We start from the raw sequence: 13,236 nt of genomic DNA, 5'->3' as shown, positions 1-13,236 counted from the left end.
TGTCTGCATGCCATGGCTCCTCTGCTGTAGGGCATGGACCCAGCAGGATTTTCCAGGTGTTAAGTAGTGTTCATGTGTACAGAAAATCTTGGCCCCTGTAACCAGAGCTAAGAGCTCCCCACAAAATGCAGAGATGGCAGTTGGCAGCAGAGAGGAGCTAAGTAGCTGTACAGCTCTGTCCTTGGCGCACGCATGTGGGTTCCTCAACTCCCTGCATCCCCTGTACCCACCCAGCCAGGCACATGGCTTTGATGCCATGATCCTCCTGCACAAAAACAGAGGAGGAGGAACAGTGTAACACTGAAGAGACTTAACTCAGGAAACTTGGACACTTTTTCTGATGCTACCCCACCCTAAGAACATGGTCTTGCTTGAGCCATGTTATTGCTCTGGGTCTCATTTCCCCATGTACAAAACTAGAAGAAACCTTCATTCCCTTCTCCCATACTTCACATACTTCTCCAGAAGATCAAGAACTGTTTGGGATATGGACCGTCCCTCTCCTTATCAGGTCATTACAGGGCGTTGCAGAGCAGAAGCACTCTCTTGGCACTTCTGAAGCCATCATTACCCATCAACAGGCAGAAACTCTGGGTAAATCTCCCAGGTGACACCTCCACATTTGGATTTGGAGTCAAGATCCTGAGGTTGTCCACGTGCTTCAGCAACTTACCCTGCCCACCAAAGGCAGCTGTGACCCCAGGTGGGGAACTTTCAACAGGGATCAAATTGGCCACTGAAAGACACTAGTTAATAGCACTAACTCCCATTTGGTCCATGCAAAGTCCTATGGTGAAGCTTGGGCCGATCATTTCCTGCAGGAAGAGTATCAACTCCTCCTGCTCATGTCAGGACTCACCTGCTCTGGACACAGTCGCTGGAGTGGCCGTGCGCAGGTGGCTGATCTCAAAGACTAGTCGCATTGTTGAGTTCAGAGGGATCCTCTCATTGCTTGCCAGAGTCAGCACCTGCAAGTAGTAGACAAATAGTGGCAGTGTAATTCTGAGGTGAATACCCTCCCCAGGAACGGGAATGAAATATGTTCAGTCTTTCGTACTAGGAACCTTTGTTGCTGTTAGTCCAGTGTCTCAAAGTAAAGCAGCTGATTTCTAACACAGAAGAAATACTTCTCTTTGACAGCCCAAAATAAAGAGCATTCTCTTATGTAAGGGAAAAGGTGCAGGAATATGACTCCATTCTCCATTTTAAAGGGCTTGAAATTATGATCAGGACATCTATGGTTACTCATGATTCTATTCCTCCCGTAAAGTGAAATTCCAAAGAAAATATAGGCTTTTGGCTATTTTCCTCATGCATCATTTTCATTATATATATGTGTATTTTTATACACGCACACACACATATATGAATATATATGCATGTGTGTGTACATCTCACTCTAGTTCTCTCTCAAAAAAAAAATAGCATCACAACTGTATTATTCCAAGAGGTATTATTTCAGCAGGTTTATTTCTCTGAGACTGAATCTTGCCATGCAATCAAGGAATATTTGCTTCTTTAACTTTATGCATTACCTTATTATCATCCATCACAGTATTAAGAGACTCAATCCACATTGGATCAATATCTCCATCTAGTACCATCCACTTGGGGCCATCATGTGTTATGTTGGCCAGCTCTCGCATGATTGACGAAAACAGTCCTAGGACAATAACATGAATATCTTGATGAACACTGAATTTGCCTCCTGCTCTACCAGTTTTCCCTAACAACTTATTAAAAATTATCCTACTCAATGCTTTCCTGTTAAGCATTCAGAACTCTGCACCTGTACATGTTTTAAGTAATAAATGTTACTATGCCATGATATGAGTCTAGTCTGCTCTGAAGAAAAATTAAATTATTAGTTAGCAAAACTGTAAACAATTGGAGACCTACATACAAGCTTCCTTCCCCCTGAGGCTCATGAAGGATAAGAGAAGTGAAGAGAAATGAAGAGTAGAATTATACAATGCAAAGAAACCCATCTTAATAAGCCTTGGAATTTCTTATAACTGTTTTTGTGGCTCAAAGTATTTCAGGGAAATCAAGATGCATTAAACTCTGGGTCATGGCTTTAGTGAGATTGAGCGGAGAACAAGCACAGAATGACATTGAATGACAGAACAAAATGTCAGTAAAATCAAGGAGACAGAGAGGATACAGTATCTCGAGGGGAGTAAATAATGAATGTTAAGAGGAGCAAGAAGGCTGGGAATAGAGCAGCAGTACTGCAAAGCAAATGAAAATTCCACAAAACTATTGCTGTCCTCTACATGTGAAAATACCTAGGGAGACTTTCATTTTCATGAAGAAACATTTTTAAAAAAACATTAAAAAAAAGTCTTCTAGTGAATTGTGACAAGCATCTTCCCCTCCAGGATAAGCTATTTTTGTGTGGTCCATATCAGGAATATCAGGAATTACACGACTGAAGACAGTTTGTGCAGAGCAAATGCGACAGGTACTGATCTGGAGGTCAAGTCCAAAAAAAAATAATAATAATTCCTTCATTCAATTCCTCACATATTGGACACAGTTTCCAAAATTACTCCAAGATCATTACTACCAGAAATAGTTACTGTCTCAGATCACCAGTGCTCCCTTCACATGCATCATGACAGCAGTGGAGAGAAAAGTGCTTCTCTTCTAAACTTTGGTGTCCACACCATAAACCTGGCTAAGGAATTTAAAGAGTTTGGTTCTATGAAGAATATTTTTAGGATTCTCTTGGAGCTTTTACCATCTACTACGCATAATATTTTCAACTTCTGATGTTGAAAGCAGTGATGGGGGAAAACAGGAAGAAGAAAAGCCAGTATATAAGGTTAATATGTGAAGGAATGCATCATCTTTTGTTGGACTATGGGGAAATCTGTTTGCTGATATTTGACAAAAATAAAATTTTCAGGTGTGATTAAAGCAAAAAATACTTGCCTTAAAACTTCAGGGTGGAGGCTCCTGAAGTCACTTGAAATGTCTTAGGCTAGAAAATCATTGGACAGCCACCTTTAAAATGTTCCCCCCTGCTGTTAAGTAATACCAGAGGTCCTTGATCTGCACAAACTCCTGCAGTCAGGCTAGAGAGTTCAAGCTATATTCCACCACTTTCTCTATATCACTTTTGATTTATGATCCCTAACTTCAATTCAAATGAAATTAACTCTGGTACTGGAGCAGAGCAAGTGGTCAGAAAGGGTCCATAGCTGGGAACAGGGGAGGTGGGTGGGCAGTTCATCTCTTGGAGAGATTCTGGTGAGGATGATTCATAGCAATGTCTTCTCATACCTCCTCCACACCTCCCAAACAAGCCACAATCAGAACTGCCTTTCCATATTAGACACAATCAAACATTTTCACTACAGCTTCTCATGATCTTTCAGCAGATTTTAGACATATATCTTTTTTTTTTTCCTCAGGAATGCTCAGGATCAATAGACTGGGAAATTATGGTATACTACAGAAAGATTGGGCAGCAGTACTTGCAGTTCCGAGGTACGAGAAAGCACTGCTATAGGGCTGGTGTATGTCTTACCAACAACTGAAACCTGGTGACAGTATATGTTGTGGGGCCTTGCAGCACAACATAGGGCAGAGAAGAATTCAGCACCTACCTTTCTTGCATCACTGGTCCAGCCCTCTCGGAGGAGCTGCCTGTCCCATTTAGAAACTGGTACATGTGAGGATTAATTGACATGATATTTATTCTTAAGGCAAGTAAGTTAAAACAGATTCATGCTATATTTCTCATTTGAAGATCAAATGGCTAAAACTTCCTATGTACCCTTTTAACAACAAACTCCCACTTGGCTGTGAGCAGCAGACAAATGTCCGAATTTTGAGACCTGCACTCAAAGAACCGGTCATCCTGTTGCTGCTCAGGAAGCTCACTAAACGATCCTTCTTCATCTACAGGTTCAGAGGTGAAAATACATTTACCATCTTTCCATTCCCTTGTTGCAGGGTTAATGATGCCAAAAAGCTCATCATTGGTGACTGCCTTGGGGTTGAGGTCTGTCCAGACAGGACGGCGCTTCATTATCTGGTAAGTCCTGTTCAGGGATTTCAGCACCTGAGATTTGCCTGTGCCTGCATTACCCACCACAAAGACAGAGTGTCGGACTGTCAGCAGCTCCTCCAGTTGCACCACCTGAGAAAAACACACCCAGATTTCAGACAAAAATACTAAAGTTCAGATCTACCAAATAGTTCCCATTGAGCCTTTTCTTCAGAAAGAGGAATCCAAGAGAGAAATGGATTTGGCATTGAGTTTGGTCTAGCCGCTCTAATCAGGATGGGCCAAATCCTCAGGCTGCAGATAAACCTCCAGCACTACTTACATCTGAATAGCTGTTAGCTATCTGCTGCTGAGGCTCTGGTCTCCAAGGGCCATACTTTCAAGGTAAAGCCACAAGAATTCTGTAAATCATTTGTAAACCCAGTGGCTTATTTAGGACTAGGCCCGTGCTGGCCTCAAGCAGCTGTGACTGCACCAGACCCTGCACCAAAGGATCTCTTAGGCTCTAGAAGCAGGAACAGATCCCATGAGTCTGTGCCTGCCCTGTATTGGTAGGAAATAAATGACTGTATAGCAGACTGTGTCCTCACAAAGATGGTTGAGAAAACACAAATGATTTGATGGTGGCATAGCTAGAGCAGAAGATTGTTTAGTCTTACTTTGAGCACAAAATTGTCTTCTGCCTGCAGCCGGAGGTCCAAGACAGCCTGCTTCACAAACGACTCAAAATTCAGATCACGCTTCCGAGGCACATCCAGTGCAGGGAAAAGATCCCCAATCAGACCCATAAACACCGGCATATCATCAGTCACAATCTTTGGGATGTTGAAGTCACGAAGAGATCGCATCAGAACCTGGTCTTCGGGTCGCTCTGGGTCATCTCGCTTGAGGGAGCCAGCAACAACTAGCACTGACTTGATAGCACGTAAGCCCCAGTCATAGTGATCCTACACAGGAGAAAAAGGAGGGATGGTTTTATGCTTAGATAGTCCACTGCTGCATATGGGAAAGAATCAGCATCTCCAGACTGCCAGACAAGCTAGCACTGGAAATAAATCCAAATCTACTAATTACATCGTAGCCAGAGACCTCAACCAGCTTGAGGCATGAGTCACCTGATTTCCAATTCAGTAGGTGAGATTCCTGCCAAGGAGAGTATTAAGGATAACTCAGCTCTTCACATCATGTGAGCTCAGAGATGGCAATGGTACAGAATTAGGACTTGCACTCTTGAGACCTAACCAATTCATTCTACCTAAAACAAAAAGCAGCTAAAGCAAGGCCAGCCAGATCTCTAGTATCCGCACAAACTACCAAGGTGAACGTCTTGTTAGTTCATTATGAGGCTCCTAACTCCTAGGTTTCTCCGTTCTGCCCATCACAAGATTACTAGGCACATTTTGTCTGAGTCAGAAATTACACCACTGGGTGCTAAGCCATAGACAGCCCACTGAGCAAGGCCACTAAGGATACTGCTGAAAAAGGATCACAGAGTGGCATTAGAGGAGCTCTCAGAGCAGCAAGTTATCCTTATTTTTTTTTTTTCTGATGCTTTATTAACATCCTCCAGAAAACAGTCAAGTGTTAAGTTGTGTTATGGGGGAGACTACAGCTTCTACCAAGAACCCCAAGACAAAAGATAAGACACATATTTCTGTGACGAGGCTTCTCCCACCCAGCCTTGTGCTGTCACAGCTAAGATTATGTTTTCCATCCGAAGTTCTGAACCAATTCTTCTCAGGACTCAACTTTGATTTATGCAAATAATTATAAAGAAAAATCTGACTAATCGGAGGTTTGCATTAAAAGTGACCCTACTTGGCCAACATATGACAACACAGGAAATCATTACACTGAACTCAGAGAAGTGCAGATGTCATAAAACACTTAAAGGCAGGAAATTCAATAAGAAATAGGAGAACTGATAAGTAAAGGCTCACCAAGTACTTCCTAAACCACAGTGTCACTTGAATCCATTGAAAAATCTCTAATATTAATGCAGATGATGAAACACTTTTGTTCCTGTAGATTCTCAAAAAACAAAAAAACAAACAGTTCGAAAATTTCATTGCTCTGACAATCAGAAACCTTCTCCCAGTAGCCAGACTAAATGCAGTCATTAAAGAAAAGCTGTGAAGTTCTAGCTACAGAAGTGGTAGGATGCTGTGCTACTGGTTGTTTGAAGATCAACATGTTTCATCGTATTATCTAGTCATGAAAGCAGACTCACCTGTTTGGACAGGAGCTCTTTGCAGAGCTGGTACAGAGTAATGAACTTCCTTGCTAGTGCACGGGCCTCAATGAAACCCTCAGCCACCAACATAATTTCACAGATCAGCTCAAAATCTGGCACAACCATCGCACATGGCCTAAAAACACAGTAGAGAAAAAACCGCAGAACAAGTATTTCTCATCTAAAGGCCTTATAAACAGGGCATAGGTAAAACAAACTGCCATTATTTATTAGTGAGGGCTAGCATGGGTTTGAATTCAGAGGATGCATGCAAAACAAAAAGCCTACACTGCTTTTACCCAGCTGAAAAGACACAGGAGCTCACTACCCAGATTTCACTGGATTTATCTGGGCTCTGTTCTGATTTGAAATGTGAGCCTGCTTTTAAGTTAACCTGAAGACACCAGTGCCAGCACTAGCAGAGAAAGATCAAAATATTCAAAAGAAAACAGTTGTTAAAGTCTCTCCTTTGTAAAATGGCTCAAGATTGCCTTTCTAGGCAGTGACATTGTTCTGCTGGTTGGGAGACCAAATACCAGCAAGCATGGCCTGAAAAAGAGTAGCTTGGCCCAGGAACCTGAAGACTGGCACAAAAACGGGCCTCTCTCCTCACTCCTGCAAAGGCTTCGAACCACGCTTAAAATAGGTTGAGTCATTCCCAGCATGATCAGTGTTGGCATGGTGGCTGGCAGGAAAGGGAGGTAGTAATGAGCGTCCTGTGTCACACCTAATCCTGTTCCAGGCATTCTACCAGTGGTGAAATGGATGCCCAAGCTCAGAGAGGTACGCAGTTATGAAGCAAAGTGGTCAGAGGATGTTGGCCTGTGACTGCTGTTTCACAGCTAAGTGGGAGGGTAGAAGATGAATGAGGATGCCCAGCCTGGGTGAAGAACCTGGGCTGTTCTGTTACACTATCTAGCTACCTAAAGATAAGCCAAAAAGCAGCAACACCCTTAGCTCATTCCTAATCAGGAACTCATTTGCAGAGATGACAGGGCAGTGGATTTGCAGCTTTATCTTCCATTACTACTCTTATGAGCCAGGTCCACACTGACTTTATCATTGCAATTTGCCCTACCTGTACATTCCCAGACTCAGGCTTCTCTGTAAGGTAGAAATTATCTGAGAATCCCCAACGACAATGAATTCCCGTAGGAAATAAAGCCAAGTCTAGACACTCAAAAGGCAACTACTGCTACCATTACACAGGACACAAAACTTGATCTCGACTCACCTGAAAAGAGCTTTTAAATTCTCAGGTAGCTCAGTTCGACCTGCATAACCAGGGTTCATGGTGATGAAAATACCTACTGAGGGTACTAAGTTAATGTCTTCTCCAAGAAAATTGAAGGATTTCTTTTTGTCCCGTATAGCATCCTGCACACTCTTCACCTAAGAACCAAGTCTGTATTTTAGTACTGATGTTCAGTTATGAAAACAAACACCTCAGACAACAAGGCTATCTTCTTTATATTTGGCCTCATGATGAACATGGCTTATCACTATTGTTTTAGTGACCTTGTAAAGCTTTATACACTATTTGGAGTAAATCTGTGCGACAGTATCAATCTTTCATCACCAAACTCTGACAAAGCAAAGAGAGCTGAAGGAATTGGACAAAGTGCAAAGTGCACCATCTCTTTCAGCTTCCTAACCTAGCACTAGGCCAGACACATGAGAAGAGATGCAGGGTTGCCCATGCATCTAGAATACAATCAACAGCCAAATGCAGTCCCCAAGAGCCCAACACAATGTGGACCTCTTATTCTCTTCATGTGTCTACATACAGATTCACTATTGCTCTTCATGGTATCCCAAAATCCTTCTGTGCCTGTTCTGTTCCTTGAATAAAACACTAGGGCCAGAAAATGAGCAGTGTTTCCCAATAAACTGCCTCCCAAATCAATCACAAACTAATTACTTGATATCACATCCCAAGATTTTGGGATATTAGATGTTTTATATAAAACTGATAGCATAAAGCGGAAGCTGTGAAACACCCCACTGCCACTTTTACTCACTAACGTTAGGCTGTCTTTTGCATTTGTGCGATTGCATTTTGTTTTTCTCATTTCTCACCTTCTGAAGAGAGCAAGTTTATTTGGGTTAAGTCATCCTTTCACAGACAGTACTCAAGTGAGGGAGAAATGTCTCTATTTCACCACTCTCACCTTACCACTGTTTGCTATCTTAAAGGTAAGCAATTAATTGAATTCCTTCTGTAAGAAAGCATATCGACATTAGCTGCATGACTAAGATGGCCAATTAAATATTGCCATGGTTACATTCTTAATAGCAGCCAGGAGACACGATGAAGGAATGACAGCCATGTTGCTTTATTCAGATGCAGCACTCCAGCCAGGAGCAAAAGAATCATTAACAGTTGAGTCATATCTGGGCTTCTTTTGTTTGATTTCTTCTTTTATTTTAAGATCGTCAAAGACTTATTTTCAATGTCAATTTTAAACTAGAATCTGACAGAAGAGAAGTTGAAAGGGAACGATATATAAACTCATGTCCCAGCCCAGGGCTTCTTTGGGAAGTCATATAAGGTACCCATTCTGAGTGAAAGGAAGATGAGAAGACCAAGGAGTCCATGGAGAGGTTCACAACAATATCTTGATTGTAAGATCTGCAAGGAAATAGGAACTTCTTGCTTCTAGATTTTACTTCCTACAATTCTAAGCCAAAAGCAGGGTGTATGAAGAATGCAAGACCTAAATCACACACGGGGATCCTAAAACTCTGCTCTCAGCTGACACTTGAGTCCAGAAGAACTTCAGATCCTCAGGCATCTCAGCTTCCTACAATGAAGTTCTCCAAGGCTCAAAATGTTCTATTATGGCCAGGTCAGAGCAAACTCAGTCTGGACAATGCATTTGAGCACATATCCTATGCCCAAACTCTAGGTAGCTGGAAGCCACAGGATTCTCAGTCTACCTTGCAAGAGGGCATGTTTGCAGTTTTCAGAGGATGCCAGTGTGGTTTAGAGTCTGGACAACATCCAGCCACAACTCTCCAAGTAAGGGCCAGGAGAGGCAGTAGGACTGCTCTCACCCTGCTGCCAAGTTATAATGCTTATCTAAATTTCAATCCCTACCAGAGGGGATTCACACTTGCAGCAGTTACCCTAACAGAGTGCTCCTTCACCACCCACCGGGCACTTACGAGAAGACTGCCAGGAGTCTCTCCTAGTGAAATCCTTCCCCTTGCATAAAATAATTTCAGATTTACTCATAGGTCAGTAGCAGGAGGGGAGGGAGGAGGCAAAGTGACAGAATGTACATAAACACAAGCAAGCAAGACTCTCCAGCATGATGGGGAGGGCAGTCTACTTTCTAGTACCTCTCTCAGGATTACTGACATGCTGTACATGAAAATCATCAATAAAATGCACTGAGTAGTTGGATTAAGCAGGAGACTAGAAATCATCCTATAGGGAAAATGTCTATGCATTGGTAGCACACAGTTCAAATAGCTCTTTCCTACATTTAATTCCATGCTATCAGTGTATCCTAGGTAAACACATAAATAAGGGCTGTACTTCTGCCAGAGGTTCCAGTTATTGAGTGTCACCTGGCAGTTACAGGCTTTTATGAGGACTTCACTGCAATCCTGGGGTTGAATGCTGTCCTTTTAGAAAGCATTCCACTCAGCTAGTAATATCCTCTCTCTAGGCATTTCACAAAGCTCTATTACAAACACTGAAATTAAATCTACAACCACATGCAAAGAGAAAGAAGGAAAAAACAACATAGTCTTGATGACATGTAAATGTTAAGAAAGTTTATCTTAAATTTATTCCCATTTGTCACATACAATACACATACTGTGCCTGACTGGAGACAACAGTAACCTAAAAAGTCCAGAAGGCTTTGGATCAGCCCCATAAACAACCATTCCCCCGGCTTTCCTCCCACCCTCTCCTCGAAAACTATTCCCATGCCTCCCTAGGTGGCAGGAGACAGACTGAGTAGCTATAAGTAAAGATAGTTCTGTTTCCTAAAATGGTGTTCTATAACTAACACACATCATGTTAATAATACAAATTCTCCTCCTCAGAGAAGAATAAGCATAGAGCCACGTTGTACATAGATTTGGGAAAAGGCGCTATAAAGAACTGCCCCAACACAAATGTTGTACATGGGGAGAGAAAAGAAGTGACAATCATGTTCACAGCACATGACTGCTATGTTTTGGCAGTGCTGTGATATTCATGGGATTAATTAATTTGGGGATATAATCCCTTACCTAACACTAAACTGTGAAACCAGCAACATGCACTTTCCGTATTTACCTTCACTTCAGTGAGAAGAACATGGCTCTGCCTTGTTTATACTTATTTATGAGTGTTTCCTCACTTACCTGTACAGCCACCACAGAAAGTACCTCAACTGAGATTCTGTTAAATTCATCAAAACAGCCCCAGGCTCCCGTCTGGGAAAGGCCTTTGTAAATATTCCCACAAGACTGAAACAAAAAATTACAAACATGACATTACCAATGGAAGCAACTCCAGGAAAAAAAGGGGGGGGGAGATTTTATTTCTCAGCCTGTTTATTTATAGCAATTTACAGTCTATTGTGGGTATTTAGAAAAGTGCATGGAAACAGCAGGCACGACTCAATTATAATATTTATAGCTCTTCACACTTTGCCATTTGATTTGTTAATTGCACTTTCTCAATATATCTGTGCACAAGCTTCATTTAAAGGTCACCTGTGTTGAATTACTGACAGTCCTGCTTCCTGGGAGAGCCTATAAACTGAATAAAATATGATCTGAAGCTACCAGAACCACTATACCATGCCAGACATGCAGGGAGCAAGACACAATCTGACAATTTAATGTTATGCAGTGACTGAAGGTTCAGCAGGCTTTGGCCTTCTCCTGGTAAAGGATCTCAAAAAACAAACAAACAAACAAAAAAAAAAAAAAAAACAAACAAAAAAAAGCAAGACAGATCTCTCTTTATGCCAAGGCACATCAGCCTGTGAGCATGGTGGGAAGGAATGACAGTGCTAAAAGTACCAGTGGAGCCCCATTCTTAACTGAATAGGCCAAAATTTTTGAAGTATTTCACGTGAAAGGTTAGCTCCAAAGGGCAGGGAAAGAGCGTAATGAGGCACTCAGCTCCTGATGGAGCATCTTTTGGGCTTCTGCCTCCCACAGACCCCTGTACAGCTCCCAAAGAGGAAAGGAAACACTACCTTGTAGTCCATCTGCTCGGAGCAGTTAAACACATATACCATGATACCCAGGGCTCGTCCCAAATCTTTAGTAGTCTCTGTCTTGCCGGTGCCTGCAGGGCCTGCAGGAGCTCCGCTCATGGTCAAATGTAGTGACTGGGTCAAGGTAATGTAACATCTTCCACAGCAAAAAGCAAAAAAAAAAAGGAAAGAGACTGAGATTTGGTCCAACAGGTCACTGATGTGGTCCAGAGCAATGGGATTTTGGTAACGCACCCTCATTCTGCAAAGCTCTATGTGAGCAGAGTGCATGTATAAGCTGAAAGCTCTCCTTGTCATTAATCACCACCTGCCTGTCTGTGCTTTTTCCCCAGAGGCACTCATCTTCCATCTGGGTCTGCTCAACCTGCTCACGTCAGGGCTTGAGCTTTCTGTGAAACCCGCTACTGCTGATCGATACTAGGCATGTCCCAGATCCCAGATAGCATGAGAACAGGTGGGCTTTTTGGAGACAAAAGGATCTTTCTCTTGCTGCCCAAAGCTCTCAACCCAAAGCATCTCATTTTCCATCATCTTGCAGAAATCTGCTCAGATGGTTTCAGAATGATACCACATGATGCCACAGCAAGCCCCAAAGCTCCTCTGGCTCTAAAACTGATGACACACAGGGAGGTACCCATATGTGGGTGTCTGTGCTCCCTGTGTAAGTCAAAGAGATGTAGTCAATACAGCCAGCAAAACCTGACCATGCATGGAGGCTTGAGTCAGCTGATTAGTCGGCAGATGTGACATGAGGTTTGCAGACAACTTGTATACTTTTGGAGAGGGAGCTGGAAGGCAGGTGGGACATGGCAGAACTTCTTAAGTGGCCTTAATGTCCACATTTAGAGAGCTGAATCAAGCCATACATGCCTAGTTCAAGGTACGATGAAAAGATCTCTAGATTCAATGACTAAATGGAGATATTGGCACCTCTGTACACAACTGAATGCCTTAATCTGTGAGCTGCATCCCACTCTAGGATCTGAGGCAAACATACTCTCAGAAGGTACCACAATGAAATTACAAGATAGGAGAGAGTTAGAGCTCTACCACAGGATTGCTGGGACATGGAGAAGAAACAGAATAGATTCAGGTATCCAAACTAAACCTGTCTGTGGTGAGCAGCTGTTTTTGACTTAGTGATAGCCTAGATACCCCAGTGTCTTCCTGCGACCTACCTATCAGTCAATGGAGTGATCACAAGCCGAGGGGTGTTGCCAAGATATTCATAGGAGTACAGGAACTGGGCATCGCAGATATTGGCAAAACAGTGTTGCTCTTCATCAGCCCATCTGTGCCGGAGCTGTGACAGCCAAATGAATGCCTGAGCGTTGTCCACCTGAAATGTATCCACAAAGCACCATCATCTGAAGGCCAAAGATGCTGGGTATGCATAACTTGGGTACCAAAATGGTGATTGTAATGAAGCTACATCAGGGATGGACTGAGTCCAGTCCAGTGAAGACAGTTGTGGTGAGAACTATCACCTCTCAGAGCCCCAGTTTCCCATTAGTAGAGGGGAGGAATCAAAGTAGTGACCACCTTGCTGGGAAAGGAAAAGGAGAATTAGTCTAGATAGCCACAAGAAAGAGCATCACAAAAAAAAAATAAAATAAAATCATACGAAGAAAAGATAAATGTAAGAAGTAGCAAGTTGGGAAGAGGATCTTATAAAGTAAATGGAATGGGAGAAGGAGCAGAAACCTCTGTCTAGACAACTCTTCTGAGGGAAGGAACCACAGTCAGCACCAGAA

The 13,236-nt window shown here is 42.6% G+C and overlaps 1 protein-coding gene across 1 annotated transcript in view; it reads right to left on the bottom strand.

Annotated features, from left to right (window-relative positions):
- The window catches only part of DNAH9 (dynein axonemal heavy chain 9), a 213,611-nt gene that overhangs the window by 156,760 nt on the left and 43,615 nt on the right, over window positions 1–13,236 (bottom strand). Inside the window, exons 26-34 of the mRNA XM_062592116.1 lie at window positions 12,661–12,821; window positions 11,462–11,618; window positions 10,617–10,721; window positions 7,486–7,643; window positions 6,249–6,387; window positions 4,678–4,965; window positions 3,940–4,150; window positions 1,536–1,663; window positions 860–968 (exon numbers count right to left, since the gene is read on the bottom strand). Of these exons, the coding sequence (XP_062448100.1) occupies window positions 860–968; window positions 1,536–1,663; window positions 3,940–4,150; window positions 4,678–4,965; window positions 6,249–6,387; window positions 7,486–7,643; window positions 10,617–10,721; window positions 11,462–11,618; window positions 12,661–12,821 (1,456 nt within the window). The remainder of the gene's footprint in view (window positions 1–859; window positions 969–1,535; window positions 1,664–3,939; window positions 4,151–4,677; window positions 4,966–6,248; window positions 6,388–7,485; window positions 7,644–10,616; window positions 10,722–11,461; window positions 11,619–12,660; window positions 12,822–13,236) is intronic.

This window comes from Rhea pennata, chromosome 19 (genome assembly GCF_028389875.1).
Source record: "Rhea pennata isolate bPtePen1 chromosome 19, bPtePen1.pri, whole genome shotgun sequence".
In the NCBI taxonomy this organism is placed as follows: domain Eukaryota; kingdom Metazoa; phylum Chordata; class Aves; order Rheiformes; family Rheidae; genus Rhea; species Rhea pennata.
The sequence above is the reverse complement of the archived record's forward strand: the minus strand, read 5'-3'. Positions and strand labels throughout refer to the sequence as shown.